Source organism: Aspergillus puulaauensis, chromosome 2, assembly GCF_016861865.1.
Source record: "Aspergillus puulaauensis MK2 DNA, chromosome 2, nearly complete sequence".
Classification (NCBI taxonomy): Eukaryota; Fungi; Ascomycota; class Eurotiomycetes; order Eurotiales; family Aspergillaceae; genus Aspergillus; species Aspergillus puulaauensis.
Window position 1 is genome coordinate 4,770,053 of NC_054858.1, and position 17,492 is coordinate 4,787,544.

At 52.1% G+C, this 17,492-nt stretch overlaps 7 protein-coding genes and 1 non-coding gene across 8 annotated transcripts; 5 read left to right on the forward strand and 3 right to left on the reverse strand.

The window, feature by feature from the left end:
* Positions 1 to 137: 137 nt before the first annotated feature.
* Positions 138 to 2,066, forward strand: APUU_21915S (fungal specific transcription factor domain-containing protein; the record flags this gene model as incomplete). The annotated part of the gene is made up of 2 exons (XM_041700721.1): positions 138 to 643; positions 686 to 2,066. 2 exons carry the CDS (start codon positions 138 to 140, stop codon positions 2,064 to 2,066), a joined length of 1,887 nt encoding a protein of 628 aa, XP_041553677.1.
* A 335-nt stretch (positions 2,067 to 2,401) lies between these two features.
* On the forward strand, positions 2,402 to 3,595 carry APUU_21916S (uncharacterized protein; the record flags this gene model as incomplete). The annotated part of the gene is made up of 1 exon (XM_041700722.1): positions 2,402 to 3,595. The coding sequence occupies one exon, from the start codon at positions 2,402 to 2,404 to the stop codon at positions 3,593 to 3,595; it is 1,194 nt and encodes a 397-aa protein (XP_041553678.1).
* Positions 3,596 to 4,129: 534 nt separating this feature from the next.
* On the forward strand, positions 4,130 to 4,706 carry APUU_21917S (uncharacterized protein; the record flags this gene model as incomplete). Its single annotated transcript, XM_041700723.1, has 4 exons — positions 4,130 to 4,135; positions 4,263 to 4,321; positions 4,382 to 4,501; positions 4,574 to 4,706. 4 exons carry the CDS (start codon positions 4,130 to 4,132, stop codon positions 4,704 to 4,706), a joined length of 318 nt encoding a protein of 105 aa, XP_041553679.1.
* A 2,236-nt stretch (positions 4,707 to 6,942) lies between these two features.
* On the forward strand, positions 6,943 to 8,424 carry APUU_21918S (uncharacterized protein; the record flags this gene model as incomplete). Its single annotated transcript, XM_041700724.1, has 5 exons — positions 6,943 to 7,101; positions 7,158 to 7,262; positions 7,311 to 7,708; positions 7,756 to 7,820; positions 7,868 to 8,424. 5 exons carry the CDS (start codon positions 6,943 to 6,945, stop codon positions 8,422 to 8,424), a joined length of 1,284 nt encoding a protein of 427 aa, XP_041553680.1.
* A 784-nt stretch (positions 8,425 to 9,208) lies between these two features.
* Positions 9,209 to 11,196, reverse strand: APUU_21919A (uncharacterized protein; the record flags this gene model as incomplete). The annotated part of the gene is made up of 6 exons (XM_041700725.1): positions 9,209 to 9,280; positions 9,331 to 9,490; positions 9,549 to 9,652; positions 9,710 to 9,992; positions 10,059 to 10,499; positions 10,568 to 11,196. 6 exons carry the CDS (start codon positions 11,194 to 11,196, stop codon positions 9,209 to 9,211), a joined length of 1,689 nt encoding a protein of 562 aa, XP_041553681.1.
* Positions 11,197 to 12,396: 1,200 nt separating this feature from the next.
* On the reverse strand, positions 12,397 to 12,516 carry APUU_t20017A. The gene has a single exon. It is a non-coding gene; the product is annotated as a tRNA-Leu (tRNA).
* Positions 12,517 to 12,853: 337 nt separating this feature from the next.
* Positions 12,854 to 14,250, reverse strand: APUU_21920A (class I SAM-dependent methyltransferase; the record flags this gene model as incomplete). The annotated part of the gene is made up of 10 exons (XM_041700726.1): positions 12,854 to 13,099; positions 13,157 to 13,511; positions 13,558 to 13,614; positions 13,659 to 13,777; positions 13,822 to 13,857; positions 13,902 to 13,946; positions 13,992 to 13,998; positions 14,045 to 14,098; positions 14,143 to 14,177; positions 14,224 to 14,250. The coding sequence occupies 10 exons, from the start codon at positions 14,248 to 14,250 to the stop codon at positions 12,854 to 12,856; spliced, it is 981 nt and encodes a 326-aa protein (XP_041553682.1).
* Positions 14,251 to 15,596: 1,346 nt separating this feature from the next.
* Positions 15,597 to 17,090, forward strand: APUU_21921S (Zn(II)2Cys6 transcription factor domain-containing protein; the record flags this gene model as incomplete). Its single annotated transcript, XM_041700727.1, has 2 exons — positions 15,597 to 15,653; positions 15,735 to 17,090. The coding sequence occupies 2 exons, from the start codon at positions 15,597 to 15,599 to the stop codon at positions 17,088 to 17,090; spliced, it is 1,413 nt and encodes a 470-aa protein (XP_041553683.1).
* Positions 17,091 to 17,492: the final 402 nt, after the last annotated feature.

A 17,492-nucleotide genomic window follows, 5' to 3' on the forward strand; every position in this document is an offset into this window, starting at 1 on the left:
GACGACCGTCTGAGGCCTCCGACTCCTCTACCTCGATAGGATCTCTTGACGAGGTAGATACCCTAACTGAAGACCCGAACCGGAATCTGGAGAGTCGGGCAGCCGGGTATATAGGGAAGGAGTCGGAGATTGCGTGGATGCAGAAGCTGGAAACCGAAGCTACCAAGCTGAACCATGAATCGCGCCAGCTCGCATCACCTGCAGAGAAAGAGCCTGTTGCATCGATGAGTTATCATGTTGACTTTCTCCATATAGCCGATTCGCTTCCTGTCGAGCCACGGCTATTACCCCCGAGGCCGTGGGCAGGCCGTCTTGTAAACATCTTTTTCGAGTCAATAGCCCCTTCTTTCCCGCTTATCAATAAGCCTTTGTTTGCATCCCAGTTCAGCTACGCTTATAGTAGCTCTGCAGAGCCCACCCAGAAGTGGCTTGCTGTTCTCAATCTTATATTCGCTGTCAGCTCGAAGTATTACCAGTTAGCTGAGCCTGTCGCCGGCAAGGATGTCGACGACCGCATTTTTCTGTCCAGGGCTATCTCTCTTAATACTTCTCATAATCTGGCTGCTGACCATGCTGACCTACACCAGGTCCAGGTTGAGCTGCTCCTGGCTATCTATTATATGGCTGCAGGTCAGATAAATCGGTACGCTCTTCCCTAGATATAATCTCTCTTCTAACTCTCTAGATCATGGCATACGAACGGGCGTGCTGCCCGCTCCGCCACCTCCCTGGGCCTCAATCTGCGCGCACTGGGTGACCAGATAGACCCTGTTTCGAAGGAGACGCGCACTCGCATATGGTGGTGCATTTTCTCCTTGGAACACCTACTCGCCGGCATGACTGGACGCTCCTCATGCGTCGATTACCGGTCTATATCTCTTTATCCCCCGGTCCCATACGACGACAGCATGTTCCACTTTCCTGAGCTGGAGGAGCTTCTAGGGAATACTGCCCTGCGCGAGGAGCGCCTCCAGTGGACAATCTACGCCAGCGGTTCCGAGCTCAAAGCACGAACCAGGTGGTTCCAAACAATCAGTCCAACCCCGTCCCTCTACTTCTTCCACCTCGTTGACCTCTCCATGATCACTCACGCCGCCGTCGCCACTATATACAGCCTAGCGACCACCAAAGACAACATCAGCGGCCAGAGCGGAATCCATCCATACCAAGAAAAGCTTCAAACATGGCTCTCCAACCTCCATCCCTCCTTCGCCTTCACAAACTCCCACGACACTCCAGTTCTGTCGCATAATAACCGCTACCAAGTCAGCCTGGCCCTCGCCTACTACAGCTCCCAGATAATCATCAGCAGACCCTGCCTCACCCGCCCAGACATGAAAGAAGGGACCAATATCCGCTTCCCACGCTCCCGATTCGGCAACGACACTGCAAGAACCTGCGTCCATTCTGCCCTCTCCCTCATCTCCATCCTCCCAGAGACACCAAGCATAGAATGGCTCCTCAACATAACCCCCTGGTGGTGCGTCCTCCACTTCCTCATGCAAGCCCTAACCGTCCTCCTCATCCAACTCTCCATCGGGCCCGTCCCGTTCCTAGGAAACCATGGCGAAGGCGAACAAGCCGGGCAAGGCGATACAGATCCCAATATCACGGCGCCCGAAAACCAAATGCCCGAGATTATCCTCTTTGCATCGAAAAAGGCTCTCCGCTGGCTCCACAGTCTCGCGAAGAATGACCTTTCCTCACACCGCGCTTTCCAGATCAGCGAGAGCTTCATCCGCCGTATTGGCCGCGCAAAGGGCCTCGATCTCTCCGATATCCCTGATTCCGCGGACCTGGTGGGGTATGCGCCGTCGGCGTTTAGTTCTGGGGATGTCCATCCCTGGGCTCAGTCGGCGATGCAGCCTGGGAGCGGAGAGCCGTTGAGTCGGCAGAGGAGTGCTGAACGGCCGCAGGGTGCGAGTCGCAGTACGAGTCATACGTCGATTATGCATGATGCTGCAGTAATTAATTGGGGACCGGATTGTACGGTTTATGAGGCGGAGTATGAGCGGCAGCAGGAGTCGTCTGCGCTTGATCCGGCGTTGTTTTCGGTGGATATGTAGGTCTCCATTGTCTTATGGTATAGTATAGTATGGTTCGTATAATGGGTTTCGGGAGAAATTGTTAGACGGATGCGATGTACTACGATGTCAGTATAATTATGGGAGAATGCGCTGAGATTAATTCGGATATCAATCGATCTATCAATACCACGGTCAGTCAATGCGATTACATTATGCCAACGAGGCATTTTTATTTTCTTAGCGTCCTTGAATGTGCTACATTAAGTTTATATTCTATCAGAAGCTTATATCTAATCATGTGCAGGCGTATATTTCTTGTCGTCATTCAGTTTAACTTTGCCAACTTCACCTCTCTCATCTTCCCCAGCTGCAAAATGTCTCGCTTCACGTCGATGTTAAAACGACTGCAGCCTCGGAGGAAAAACTGTCGACCAAACTGGGTCCCGTCAATATTGGAGCTACTCCCGCCTGAACTCATATTGTGCATCAACGATTTCCTGGAGCTACCCGACACCCTCTGCTTGAGCCTGTGCAGCCATCACCTGCGTGAGGTCCTCCGTAGCCCACGCGCACCGGTCGGGGATACCCTGTTGAAGACGACTATGCTTTCCAGGATAGCCCCCGACCTGCCACACCTGTTCTACTGCTCCAGTTGTGCCAGGCTGCAATTCACTGCAGATATCGTACACCCGTCTGTATACGATCCAGAGCCATTCTCATCAAAACGCCCACGGATACCAAAAAGGTCTAAGCGCTGTCCGGAAATAGACGCACGCAGCAGGGGTCTTAAACATGGTCCTTTCCCCCGTTTGCGTGTTGGCGGCTGGCTGAGTTCTTCGTATGCATTTGCACACTGCCATCTGATGGCCGCTATGAAGAACCACTATCACGGGCACAGATACGGACCTACAGCTGAGTCCTTAGCATATAGGAAGGTGAGGGAACTGCAAACGGACCCACTCGTCAAGACATTGCTCTCTGTGGATACACGGGTCTGGGCATCCGGCCCTGGCAAGGATGGTGCGGCGTTAGTCCTGCAAATCCAAAAGTGGACGTTATTTGCCAGTCGTATTGATGGTGATACGATAGTAGACGATCTCAGGGGTACGAGCATTTGTCCCCATACACGGGTCTGCTACAATCCTGAAGATGGAGATACGACCAGGACCACTGAAGGCTGGGGATTCGGTCACGGTCACGACTATATGTCCGAGCATCTGAGGTGTCCAATCTGCGACGTCGAGTACCAACTCAGGCTCTGTGATTATGGGGCCGTCGGGAAGGCTTTTGGGATCATAACCTGGATGAATCTTGGGGCTGGTCTGGATGTTAATGATCCAAAGTGGACGCGCGTTACAGTCTCCAACCTTTTCGGACGTCCAACAGCCAAAGGGCCCAAGGAGGCGTCCACGATGTTTCAGGAGGCCTCGCGTCTTCAGCAACGGGGCAGTGATCCAACAGACTTGAATCTGTCTTTCTTGCTAGGGAATCGGTACCGTCGTTCATTGAAGTTGCGGCGTGATAACCTGTACTCGTCGGTCCCTTTACCTCGTCCTCCCTCTCATTAAACAGGATACTATGCCATCTAATCTCTCTCATATCACATCAATTTGTAGGTGGTAGCAATGGACGGGCCTAGTAGTTCTTGAGCAGACTTAGCCCTACCTTAAACTTCCTAGCTAGTTCACCAAGTTATCAATAATTCCTTAACTTGACTATTATTACCAAGCTGTCAGCCGTTTCTGGTCATTCTCTTTCTTAACCGCTGTTATAAAAGCACCATATCAGATTCATCTCCCATGCTGGCCCCAATTCTGGTTGCTACTTTGAATGCCGATCAGTTGGTAACAGCAAAGAACAGGTGCATTAGAGTGATGCACTCGAGCGGTCTCTAGATGGTAATTGGTTGCTGCCCCTCCGCCCTACATTGATCGAGGTTGACGTGATAAAGGTGAAGTGGATGTATGGCTGGCACACATTATAGGAGTGATAGAACCGACCAGCTAGCTGAAGACGAAGTTATAAAGGTGGGGGAATTTCCCTTCTTCTCTTCTTCTTTTTTTTTTTTTTTTTTTTTTTTACATCAGTAAAAAGACACCAAGATGCCTGTAAGTACAGCCTAGATCTAACCAACTGCTGCTATAGCTCTGGCTGATTATATTCAAAACAGAACAAATTCGTGCCTTTTTCTTAGCATAACTAACTCTGCCAGGCTAACCATATCTTCCTATTTAGACCATTATCGTCAAGGCCACCGAACCCCCCGAAGGTGATCTTACTGCGCCGGGAGACGAGTGAGTTTTACGATCCATCCTCTAATCTCAGAGGTGACATGATCTAATAAAACAACCTAGTTATAGTGAGAGCCCTCTTATTGGTGCAATCAGAAAAGCATTGTTCCAACGAGGCATCTCTTTAGATGTAGCTCAGCATCTGCCTGTACCAACGACTTTTCCTCCAGTGTTTATTGTGGTGTATGCTCTACTCCGACCACAAGTTTGCTACTTAAAAGATGAAATCTTGGCTAACGTGATACCTCTGTCTAGTGCGACAACATCGACTGGTATTTCTGCGGGCAATTTCAAGGATTCATTGAATAATGTTTGGTCTGGAACAACCGGTAAAGATGGGACCGCTGTGCCTCCAGCTGAGATCATCGTCGAAGAGACCGAGGAGTGATTATCAAGTTGATATACTTGACTGCCCCGCGAAAGTTGCACCAGTGAATGGTCTAAATCTCCCCATGATGCATCCTTGTTTTCCCACCCACCACTCTCCAGAAGCTGTAGCTGTGTATAGAAGGTCCAAGAAGCGTACCGGCCAGGCCCAAAACCCGGAAGTGCTTGATACCTTGCATTGTTCTGTGATCCTTGAGTCGAAGCCAAAGCTCTACATTCCTATTAGACAAGTGAATTCGTGGAGTAGGATCCTCAATACGGATGGGGGTGCACGCATCACTGAGGTCTCGAAAAGCCCTGCCAAATGCGTCCTCCTTTTCGTTTCACCCTCGTATGTTGCTGTGGCTTTCCCACTTTATCTCTCCACTGTAGAGCTCCTCCCCGAGCCAAACCAGCTCATACCTCTTTCCCGGGATCAGTTCCTGCGAAGCATGGGCCAGCCCAAGGAGGTACACAAGTGACATTCCATGGATCGGGCGATTCGAATACGATAGGACCACTTCAGGACGCACACTGAGTGGACTAGCGTGTTTACCTTTGAGATCTGGATGGAGCGGGAGATTGCAATTTCCGTACTCGTATCCCCAGTTGTATGATATGGTTACTAGAACGGCTTCAAGGGCTTCATTGGGGCGGTTTTCTCCACCAGACGAGCCCTTATCTATTGGCGGCGTTATACCACGCACGGAATCGAAAAGGTAATCGATATGTTAATCCAATAGCTATCTAGGATTCGCGGCTCGATCAGCACGCCATCTATCCTACAAGTCTGCCACCGTGTACTCAGTCTCACTGCTCAGCCTCTGACCGTTCAGGCGTTGGGTCGGGCACGAGCCGCGCAAGCAGCGCAAGCAGCGCACTATTCACACTAGAATAGGCATTAGGGCCAGCCGGAACAAGGTTCCAGTCTGTAGAAGTGCAGATCTCGCACACTGGTTGATAATCGTGACAATCGTCTGTATCTTGCCGAAGATGAGCCGGAATGGCGATGCTGACCACAATCCTGAAGAGTAGGCAAGCCCGTACCAATATTTGAACGCTGGAAACGGCACGCAGAATGAAGTCATGACTCGTTCGATCTTTGGAAATTTGGTTTGAGGCGGCAAGCTGCTGTGGGGTGGACAGGGGTTAGTAATGGCAGCTGCATGCTTCCCTGTGTTTCCCTCACAACCATCTCCTCGGGGCTTCTGTGGAGTTCCAGCGGGATATCTGTGGAATGCGTTCAAGGCGTCAAGCCAACAATCGAGCAGGATCACACGTGGTGATCCACCGTCCTGCCTGATTGCTGGGCCCGGAATGTGCAGGCCTGTCCCGCGTCTGCGATGATCCGCGAGACAGGGTTAAATAACCTGATTTCCGACTAAATTCCGAGTCAATGGCATTGACAGAGAGTGGAGCAGCTAGCCTTCAACTTCCCAACGCCGTTTAGTGTCCTGGCTGGCCCTGCTCGGTCGAGAACCCTCTCGGGGATAGACTCCGGTGCACGGTGATTGCCCTTTCACTCAACCGTGGTTTGGGCGTGAGATGAACCAGCTCCAATACGTCTTCCAAGATCTCGAGCCAGACTGAATGCCATTGCTGAAACTCGAAACTCGAAAGACGCTGCTGCTCCAACGATCGCGATCAGATGGCGCTCGCGGATCTTGGGGGCAGATTGGGCGACAAACTTTCTCGATCTTCGCAATCAGACTGTCAAATAAAATTCGGCACTGTCCTGCTCGTCAGCAGCCGAAGCGGAGTCTAGAGAGTCCTCAGTCCACTGCATCCACTGTCCACTGTCCAGTCCTGTTCTTTTGCAGTGGGAACTGGAAACACGAGCCGCCAGCACCAAGTGGACCGGCACAGGCTAATCAGGGCTATCAGCAACGCGTGCGATCCACAGGCCAATTGCCTGAAGAATGGCACATCTGGGGCAGCCCGAGTCTATCAGCGTCTGTCGCCAATAGTTCTTGAATAAAGCTGCCGTCAGTCGCCTGCTGTGGCGGTCGCTGTGCCGTGTCATTACAGCGATCACCACCACTTGCTATCGCTTTAAACTGCATCCGGCAACACTGCAGAGGCTGTCGAGTGGTTCATCTGCAATTAGCTTTGACTATTTCCTCGGTTCGCTGCTCGTGGGCTCTTGGGTTTTGACTTTTGACACTTAACGCCCTTACGGCCTGCACGCCGTTATATAGCATCCGCCCCCCCGGTTCTCTTGATGTCCTGCCATGTCATGAACTCGCGCTGTCGAAAGAATGGACGATAGCGATGGAGCCCGTCGCGCGACGGCTGTCACGGCGGTCGCTTCTGTCTTTATGTCGATAGCCTGCGTCGCTGTCCTGCTGCGTATTTATGTTCGGGGCTTCCTCATCAAGGCCTTTGGGTGGGATGATGCGACGATGGTCATTGCAATGGTGCTTAACCTGCCATTCCCATTCAATCCGGCACATCAGATGCTAATATCTCTTAGATATGCTATCTCATGTTCTCTGGGTGCATGATCGGGGGCGCCCGGTACGGCACAGGGCACAGATTCGCCGTGCTCACAGCCCATCAACGCGTAACAGCGATGGAGGTACGACTTATCTCTATCTACATTCAACGACCAAACTAACAGAAACAGTACTGGTGGCTGTGTGAAATCGCATACTGCTTCGCGTCCATCGCGTGCAAGATCTCCGTCTGCATCTTCCTGATGCGCATCGCCGTCAAGCGCCTGCATTTCTGGATCCTCTCGACCGTCATGGCCCTCACAGTGCTGACGGGCCTGCTGTTCATGTTCATCATGCTGCTGCAGTGCAAGCCGCTCGAGTACTTCTGGACGCGCACGGCCATGGACCCGACTATCGAGGGCACCTGCATCAGCATCGAGATTGTCATTACAATGACCTACGTCTACAGTGCCATTGCGGCGCTGACGGACTTTACTGTCGGCATTCTGCCGATCTTCATCGTGCGCAAGCTGCATATGCGCCGGAATACCAAGTTCGCTGTTGTTGGTATTCTGGGCATGGCCTGCATGTATGTCCATCTCTCTTCCTGGTAGTTCGCTTGACTGATTCAATTAGTGCTTCATCCGCCGTCATCGTCCGTATTCCATTCGTCAAGACATTCCGCGATCCTGATTTCCTCTGTACGTCAATCAACCTTTTTATATCTCATATAGCTAACAATCCACAGATGCAACCGTCGACATCGCCATCTGGTCCAACATCGAAGCCGGCCTGGGCATCACAGCCGGAAGTCTCGCAACCCTGCGCCCACTCCTCCGACACTGGATGGGCTCTACAAACGACCCCAGCTACAACCAATCGCCCTTCCCCGGGCGCTCAGCACGCTCTGGGTCCCGACGACCCGGCGGCCTCGGAATCCCGAACCACGAGCGTCCGTTCCCGCTGGGCTCGCTGGATGATGCGGGCGCGGATCGGTTACGGCCGGATAAGCTGGCTACGACGGTGACGACGATCCAGACGAGGCGGGATTCTGATGAAGATGGGGATGGGGATGGAGGGTTGGGCACGCGGTGGCGTGGGGATAGTGATAATAGCAGTGAGGAGAGGCTCACGTCGGAGCAGCAGCAGCAGCAGCAGCAGTACAGAGGACAGGCCAGGGGCAATTCGATAATAGGGGCAGGGAGGTCGAGTGCTGAGCAGGGGATGGGGGGGATTCATCGGACATTTGAGGTGACGCAGACCAGGTCGGATGCCTGGTCGCCGAATGGCAGAGGGCATGTATAATCTAATCTACACATATAACCATATAATACATACGTTTCATGAGGTCTACTTTACTCTTTGACTCTTTGGCTCTTGCATCCTGAGTATCCACACGGTGTATAGTCTGTACTGTAGTTACTCTGCAGTGTTAAACACCACGAATGACCATCGATTGAATAATGAATATACAGTGATTAAAGTAACTTTAAATCCTTCATTCCTTAGGCCCCCGATATCCTGCATGTGAAAGACGAAAAGACCGAAATCTCTCTCCACTGTGGATATTCGGGGAATCCTTCAATTTGGCCTGAAACAGCCTTGTCTGATTCTCCACTATTACTGGGACCACTAGCACTAGCAGTCTAGCGGTCTAGCGATGACAGCCTCGCTCTATTCAGGAGGAGATGGCTCTATTAGCTCCGCTTTATGCTGGACGATAATTACGTTGGTCGCAATGGACGTGTCGGCGTAGGGCTCGGATGAGCATAACGGGATACATTTATAAAGGCATTAATCAGATATCAAAGATGCTCAACCGTTGCGACCGCGGATATATCCGATTCGACGTCGATCCAGAACCTTCAATAAACCTGGCAGCTGTGGAGAGGAGGACTGTGCGGTGGAGTCGCCACCGGTGAGTCTTACAGACTTGTACACACGACTCAATCCCAAGGGGTAACTGCTAACGGACAGGGGTCGATGGAAGCCCAGAATGACCTTCATTCGGCTAAGGCTGGTCAAGACAAGGACGTACGGAGTAGACCAACTTGTCCTCCCAACATATACCATATTGTAAAGCTACGTCCTAATTCAACATCTGCAACTCCCTCGCTGCAAGATCACACAGTCTCTGGCGATCAACTTTGCTATTCCCGACCTAATCAGCTGTCAGTAGCATTCCCAGTCTCAGAAGTATTGCCAACTCACGCTGGAAATGGGAATCGCATCAATGAATGCAGCCCCCGCGACCAGTTGCATGTGTGGAGGCAGTTCGCGCTGCATCCATGATATCAGTTCGTCCTCTGTTAATGTGGAGTCTTCGTTATTGACAATGTAGCCCCGTGGAGCTGGTTCCTCGTCTCCGGGTCTGCATGAAACATTTTATATTAGTCGCTGTTCTGGGGAGGGACGAGCTACGGTCTTACAGGACGACAGGGATAACAGCCACATCCTTAATCTCTGGGTTCCGCAATATCGCCGTCTCGATCTCGGCTGCTGTGACATTGCTGCCTTTGATTTTGAACAGATCCTGTATCCGTCATCGTCAGCGTCAGCCACGACACAAGTTGGTAAGGTAATGGCATACCTTCCGCCGGCCAACAATATAGAATCTCCCCTCCTCGTCAACCCACCCAATATCCCCTGTCCTAATCCATCCGTCCTCGAGGATCGTCTCTGCCGTATTCGCCGAATCCTTGAGGTACCCCTTCATGACAAATGGCGTCCGGGTGTAGACATTCCCCTTCTCGTTCCGGGGTAGTAGATTACCGTCCTCGTCTACGATCTTGGCTTCCACGCTTGGAAGCAAAACCCCCGTTGTGGCGTCCTCAACCGGTGTCGTCGGGTCAGGGATGGTGTAGAATCCCGCTCTGTTGTCGTTGTTCGTACATCAGCAATCTCAGTCCAAAGGTGAGGTCAAGTCAAGTTATACATACTCAGTCATCCCATACGTACTCTGCACCTGGCTCCCAAACCGCCCCTGCCACTCATCCACAAGCTCCCACGAGATAATCGCCCCGCCGGTGAGAACATGCTGTACGCTCCGCAGATCCTCCCTGGTGACGTCCTGCATCGCCAGCGTCTCCCGCATCAGATGCTTCGGCGCCATAACCCACGTCGGGTTCCACTGTTTGATCGTGTCCAGAAACGCCCGCGCACCTGCATCAGATTTCAAAGGGAAAGGGAAGACAGTCGTATACCGCGCCTTCAGCGGGACCAGCAGTCCGAGAATGAGAAAGCCCATGCCGCAGAATTTGTAGTTGCAGAAGACTGTTTCGCGGCGGCGCGGGCGGAGGGTGTAGTGGTGCAGCGTTGCGAGGATGTTGCCGATGAGAGAGTAATGCGTGCGCTCGGCGAGCTTGGATGCGCCTGTTGTTCTTTGACTTATTAGTATTTACAGCTCTAGTCTCTAGGGGGCGGGACAGTCCGGGGTTTGGGGGTGTACCCGGATGTATACAGCAGCAGGGCAGTTGTCGATTTCGACTCGCTTGGTGAGAGATTGGGCCATGCGTATGTATCTCCCCCTGGTGTCTCGAGGAGAGAACTCCAGTGGTTGACGCCGCAAGTCTCATAGTTCCCATTGCCAGTTAGAACTTCATCGACAACAAACAGTCTCTCTCCCGGAATTCCTAGCTCTTTTGCTGCGGTGCGAACAATATCTATATCCCCTGGCGCAAAGAGCACAGTATCACACTCTATCTGCCGCAACCGCTCAACCAGATAATACACCGGGCATGGCGGGAGGATATTGCATGCTGCGCCGGAGGCAATAACACCTAGGACAGCAAGCGGGAAATGGATATTCGCATCGCCGTATACCATTACTCGTTTTCCTGACGTTCCGAGCTGGTGCAGGCCGTTGCCGATGCGCTTGGTCACGGACGCGATTTGCGTTATTGTGTATCCTGGGACTGTACTGGTTTCTTGTGTTGATGGTGATGATGCTGGGACCAGGAGAGGCTCTGTTTCTGGCCACGCGCCTTCATTTTCGTTCTTGTATGGCGAGTCGAAGATATACGAGAGGAGGTTTGTTGCCGGTGCGTCGACGTTGTGTCTTGGTCGGATAACTGCCATACTGTTGTGCTTAACGAGCATTAGTATGGATATTGCGAAGATAGTTTCAGTTTCACATGAACTTTCCGAGGGGGAATTCCATGGAACAAAACTTGGAAGCAGGGAACAGGTGGAGGGGCCCGGAACGCTCGGGGAGATAGATGCTCATCAAGGAATTGGATCATGCATTTGTGTGGATCTTTTGCTTGTTCCACTGCATATGATATGGCATTCTGGTTCACCGCCAGTCTACTCGGGATTTGGATCTGGGTATCATATCTCGCAGCTACAAGATTGGATCTCTCGGGGCTTGTGGGCCAAGATATCAGTGATCTGGTTTCTTGATGCCACTCCCTGTAGTTCCTCGTGGCTGGTTGGCAGAATATGGATTGGTGAATTGAATATCGATGCCAGGAAGAGTGGAGAAAGGCTATCAAGAATACGAGGAACTAAGACTGTAGACTTGTCAAGTTGTCCGGCTGCCTAGGCGCCCTTGCATTGTCAGGACATTTCCCCAGATACAGAAACAGGTTTGACAGCATGAGCAGTAGCGAACACATGTATTCCGCAGTTCGAGGTGCTGCTTCTCAATCACACCAAACAATACCCAATATTGAGGTGTTGTGGGAGTTTGGCGAGTCAGTCGCGATCTCGGTGGGTCTGATCTGCATTTCTGCTACGTAAGGCTGATCAGTACATATCTTGCGTTGGATCTGTTGCAGGGAATATGATTCTGAATACGAGGTCTGCGTCGGTGTCCGGTTGAGGAGCAAAGGATGCGATTCGAAGCTTGATACGTGACAGGCCATCAATCGTCGATAGATCCTGCCACGAGGTATAGTCCTGATTAGCTCAAAAGTTTTGATACTGTCCAAGTCAGAATTTGGTTAGGTTTCCTGTATTAGTTTTCGCAAATACGGAATATATAATTGATGTCTGCTAATGGTAGTAATTTGAATGTTCCTGAAGTGGTCAATGGTACTTAAGCTATCAGGTAGTACAAGATATATGTATATATATTTTTATATATATATTTAACGGCAAGAGAACGAAACAAACTTAAAACACAACGAAACGGTTTAACTGTCCAATACTCACTAAGAAATCAAGATAGATCATGAAAATAGAAACAACCAAAAAAGAACCAAAAGATATACTGGGGAACATACAAAAAACCCCGTACTGTCAAGAGGGACAAAAAAAGAATGAAGGAAAAAAGAATGACAAGGGTGGGATTCGAACCCACGCCAAATTAATGACGCGGAAACTTGAGAAGATCAAGAGAGGGATCCGAGTTAGGAAGCCTTAACCGCGCGCCTTAGACCGCTCGGCCACCTTGCCGATTGATGAAAAACAGCTGTCGACTTTGACATCATGTCGCGAAGGACAGCTCTGCCCCAAAAACAAAGCTAGAATGGAGCAGGTAACATGGGTAATGTAGGTAGCAAGGAGGATGCGGATACAGTTAGGCATCTCATTGCAAGTGTGGTACACAAGTGGGGGAGATCTCAACGGAAATAAATCCGAAGTTTTGAAACGGGGACCCTGGGTTATGAGCTGAGAGTTGTAAAATGATAGCAACAACGCCGCATCTCATCACTGCTCAGGCATGAGCAACTCTGGTATTATTGAAATAGCATCAAATCGCAGCCACTAGTCACAATGACCGCCACCGCCATCAAGCTGTCGCATCAAGCGGCTTCTGCCCATAAACAACATGCACATTGGTGTACGGGTGGATCGACAAGTCCTTCAACTCCTTGCGCATTCCTGCAATTAGGCTCTCTATCTCGGCTTGCTCCCAGCCGAGAACCCGGGTGAACAGTGCGTAGCAATATGGCTGGAAGGCCTCGAATACGTTGACTTGGTGGTAGCGACCGAGTTCTTTCATTTTGGGGTCTTTGGCCCAGGGGCTTTGCGGGAGCTATTTATTGTGTCTTGTTAATAGATGCGTTGTGGTCCATGCGTCAGTGGGAATCACCTTGTAGGTCTTGTCCACGACATTGACGAACCCTGCCTGCTCTAACCGGCTCTTCCACGTCGACGTAGTGTTCATGTCCTTGCCGAACTTCGTCGACGCTAGGTGGATGTTTTTGACGCCTTCCATCAAGTTAACGGCCTTGAGGTGTGTACCGTCGTCGGAGAAAACATTCACGGCCATCGACGCAATCTCAAAGTAACCTCCTGGCTTCAGGTTACGGAAGGCCTCGCGGAAGACGTGGTCGTGGTCGCGGATGAAACCTTCGAGCTCGCGGCCGTGGATGAAGTCGAAGGGTTGGTTGTAGGACCAGACTTGCTCGAAGTCGTCGACCTCGAAACGGCAGTTTGGGGGTATCCTGTGCGTCGTCAGTGTGCATTATATTGTATAATTGTCAAGCGTACCATGAGGGCTGGATAGGGCTGAGGTCGTTTCCTATAACTTCTGACGCGGGATGCTCACTGCAGCGTGTTAGCGAAGATTTCCCATGGCAGGGAGGTCTCACTCTGCAAAGTCAATCGCCCAGATTCCCGTTCCTGTTCCGATGTCCAACACGCGCGAGGGGTTCTTGATGGGTGCGAGGGAGAGTTCGCCTTTCAATAGCATGCGATAGATGTGGTGGCTCTGCGGCGGTTAATTTCGCTCACGGTAATCGATGGTGCACTGACCAGGTCAAGTCGGTCTTGTTCTTGTTCATCGTTGGGCTGGTCTGTCAGTCGGATATTTGGCTAGGTGACAAGGTGCATACCAGGACGTATTCTCCCTCGTGGTACGAATGGTATCGGCGACCGTTCTGTAGGATTTAGCGACTGGTTTAGGGGCAATTCTGCAAAAGTACCTCATAACTGGAACCGTCAGCACCATTAGTGACAAGAGAATGGTCAAACGTACGTGTAGTTCATCGCACTCGAGGTGATACTGGTTGTGTAACTGGCCTCGCCCAGCCTGCGAGAGTTAGCGATGGTCGATGGATGGGCCGCAGCACTCACGATCCCTGGTAGCTGGAATCCTTGTCACTGAAGGTCTGTGTTGTGTTAGCGAGGGCAGCGCGATGCGAGAGGTAAACGAACGTCGGGCTCGATGTACTGGTCCCCCATTTTGATCCGACCGGCAAACTGTGACAAACAATGACAGTGTAGATGAAGACAATCAATGCCCTGGTGTTGATGAGAAGACGTCGGGGGGAGAGAAGAGCGCAGGGAAGAAGAACAAAGGGCGACATTGCAGCCAGCAGCCTCAAGTCTCAGTATCAGCCCATGCAGGCCGGCCGTTAGGGACAGAGTCTAGTCCTTTCGAGTTGTTCCTCCGAATGCACGTTGACTGCGCCGCTTTCAATGCTGAGTGTTATTGCTGGATTAAACCTAGAGAAGATGGAGAATCTGCAGCAGAGCCCACCTGTCAATCAACTGTCAATCAACTGATCGACGTCAACCGTCGTTGTACAACTTTCCTCCTTACAACCGAGAGCAACACAATACGGAGAACTGCACCCGAATTCGAGTCAGAGCCGGATTGACTCGTCATATTCGTCTGCTCTCCGCGTGCTCATGAGATCTCTGATCCTCGAATCATCAAGAATCATCGCCGATGCCTCCGCAATCAACGCGGAATGCACTGCGACGATCGAGCGGGAGATTTACCAGTGACCCAGCACAAGTACGTTGACTACTTGATAAACTTTAGTACCTTTTCCCTGAAACTCTCTGTGACTCTTTTCCCACACAGCTAACATTGGACCCTGGCAAATCTGGATAAGTCACTGGTGTCATCTTGATTGCCGCGACCGCCGCGAGTTGGACTAATGCACCACGACAGTTTCGGATGCAGCAAAAGTACCACCCTCGTCCTCGGTTTGACAGCGCCCTTGGCGGTATTCTTAGTCCGCCGAATTGAGACGGGAACTCGACTGGGATTGTGATTCGAATGTTCGCGCGGAGAAGCAGCGGCAGACTGACAACGAACGATGCTGGCCTGGACTGACACCGTCTGGTCGCCGGGCGCTTAAGCTCTTTCCTGTTCGAGAAGGACCCCCAGGCGTTCTACTCTCTACAAAATAAAAAACGGTCGCTGGCGTTGGGAACGGGTCGTGCCTCGTGTAGCATACTGGCACTTTCCTCGCCCACTGTGCTTTGACAGCGGCTGCAAGGAGTGCGACAGGTTACATCATTACCCCTCTACTCTGGAGAACACTCCCTACCTACATAGTGTATACTACGGTGTACGTCCATGATGAAGTTGATGCCTGTTGGACAAGCAGGCTTGGCGAGTCGATCTAGTGGCCTCGTATTCAGAGGCTGAGTGTGGCCTCTTCCACCCCTCGCTTCTGCCCAGCGGGGTTTTACGCCATGGTTCATCCCTGACTTGATTCCCCCGGATTTCTGTGACCTGTTGCTAGTTGTCACGTACCTTCACAACCGCATCCTGGCCGGCGGTCCCACACTCGATGGTTGGCATCCCGCGCAGCAGCAGCTGTCGCGAGTGTCTTCAGCGTCGCGTCAAAGTGAGCCCCTCAACTCCTGTCTTACCTCCACTCTCTCGTCCTTGCCTGTCAAGACAGTTCTCGTCCGTACTGACAAGTTAGTGTGATCGCACCCACCCAGAATGCGTCCGCTGTCTAACACGCGGGGTCCGCTGCCCGGGCTACCGCAAGGTCCTGAAGTTTTACAACCGAACCCCCAGCACGAGCGACTTCGTCGACGCGCGAGCATTCGAAAACCCCGATAAAGCAAATCCGTCCTCCAGTTCGTCCTTTTCCTCTACCTGCCTAGTCCACGCCCGCTCCCGCGCAAGCACACCAATCGACTCATCGCTCGTGCCCAATCTCACCCGCCAAGCGCTCGACCTGCAAGCAAAAGAAGTCTTCGAATACGTGATCATGACTACCTTCCCGCTAACCTTCACCCACTTCGCACCGCGCCTCGACCCAAACTGGCTCGAGTTCATCCGCCACCACCAGCTCGCGCAAACCGAGCCAGTCGAGCGCGCAATGCGTGTGCTCAACCTGTGGTATTTAGGCGTGAAGCACGACGACGCATCCATAATCGACCACAGCCGCTACGCATATGGCGGCGCACTGCGCTCTCTGGCGCGCTTAATCGCGAACCCGAAAACGAGGACGGCAGATGTTACACTAGCGACGGCGATTATGCTTGCTGTGTTTGAGATGTTGGATCCGCTGACGCCGCACTCGTGGCTCGTTCATAGCGGGGGGATTGGCAGGTTGATAAAGCTACGGGGGGCCGGGGTTCATGCAACCGGATTTGCGAGGACGATGTTGGTGACCATCCGGTCATTTTTGCTCGCCGATGCGTTTGTGCGTCGGGAGTCCTCGTTCCTCGGCGGAGATGACTGGCGCGAGGCGAATGAGGAGGCGAGTGCGCTTGAGTTTCGGGCTGGGAAGGGGAGCTGGATTGGGAGGGTTCTGGATTTGGTGTTTAACGAGATTAGTCTGGGGCCGGGACTTTGGGCTGATGCCACGGCTGTCATTGCAGGCGAAAAGGACGCTGGTGACGTGTCAAGAGAGGAACTGATTGAACGGATTAAGAGGAGTCGAGAAATCCAGCGAAATCTACAGCGCCAGCTTGCGTCGGCGTCTGGGGAGGATGGGATAAGTGAGATGGAGGAAAAGAAGAGCGACCCCGGTGGACGACGGGAGATCGAGCATGTCCGGGCTGTTGTCGGTCGGTGCCTTCAGGGGTTGAGTGCCGGCGTCGCGCTGCTTGACCAGCTTCTTGTGTTGCTCGAGGCAGATAAGAAGCGCATTGGCGTTGACGGTCGCAGCGAGGAAGTAGGTGCTTGGTGCCGTGTTCCGGTCCCGAACGCCACCATCGAAGGCCCATTCGCGGGAGATGATCGGACGTTGGACTGGTTAGATCATATTTCGATGTCGATGGGAACGCTTGCGATTTCGAACAAGCCAACGGGCGCTGGCGATTGACAATAAGACTGATGATTTCCTGATGGGTGGGGATGCTACAACATCACCACATCACCACAACGCCCACACACCCCGCCACCCACAACTAGCCAGGGGCAAGAAGGCGTGATTGTGGTGACATTCGCCTCAAAATGATGTCGGGTCTGCTTGCTGTGGCGCTTTCTATTTCCGGTGCTGTTCCTGCCACCTGCACATTCCAGCCGCGTATTCATCCGTGTGCGTCCGTTTCCCTAATCCGGATGGCCAACAATGCATCGGTGCAACAACGCCGACTGCCGATCCATGTTGAATATGGCTGCCTAGACTAGCCATAATGGTTGCATTATCTTCTGGCTTGGTCATTGCTTGCGCGGCGGCCCCCAGCTGATAATCGTCATTGGGCACACATCGTCGGCTAAGCCT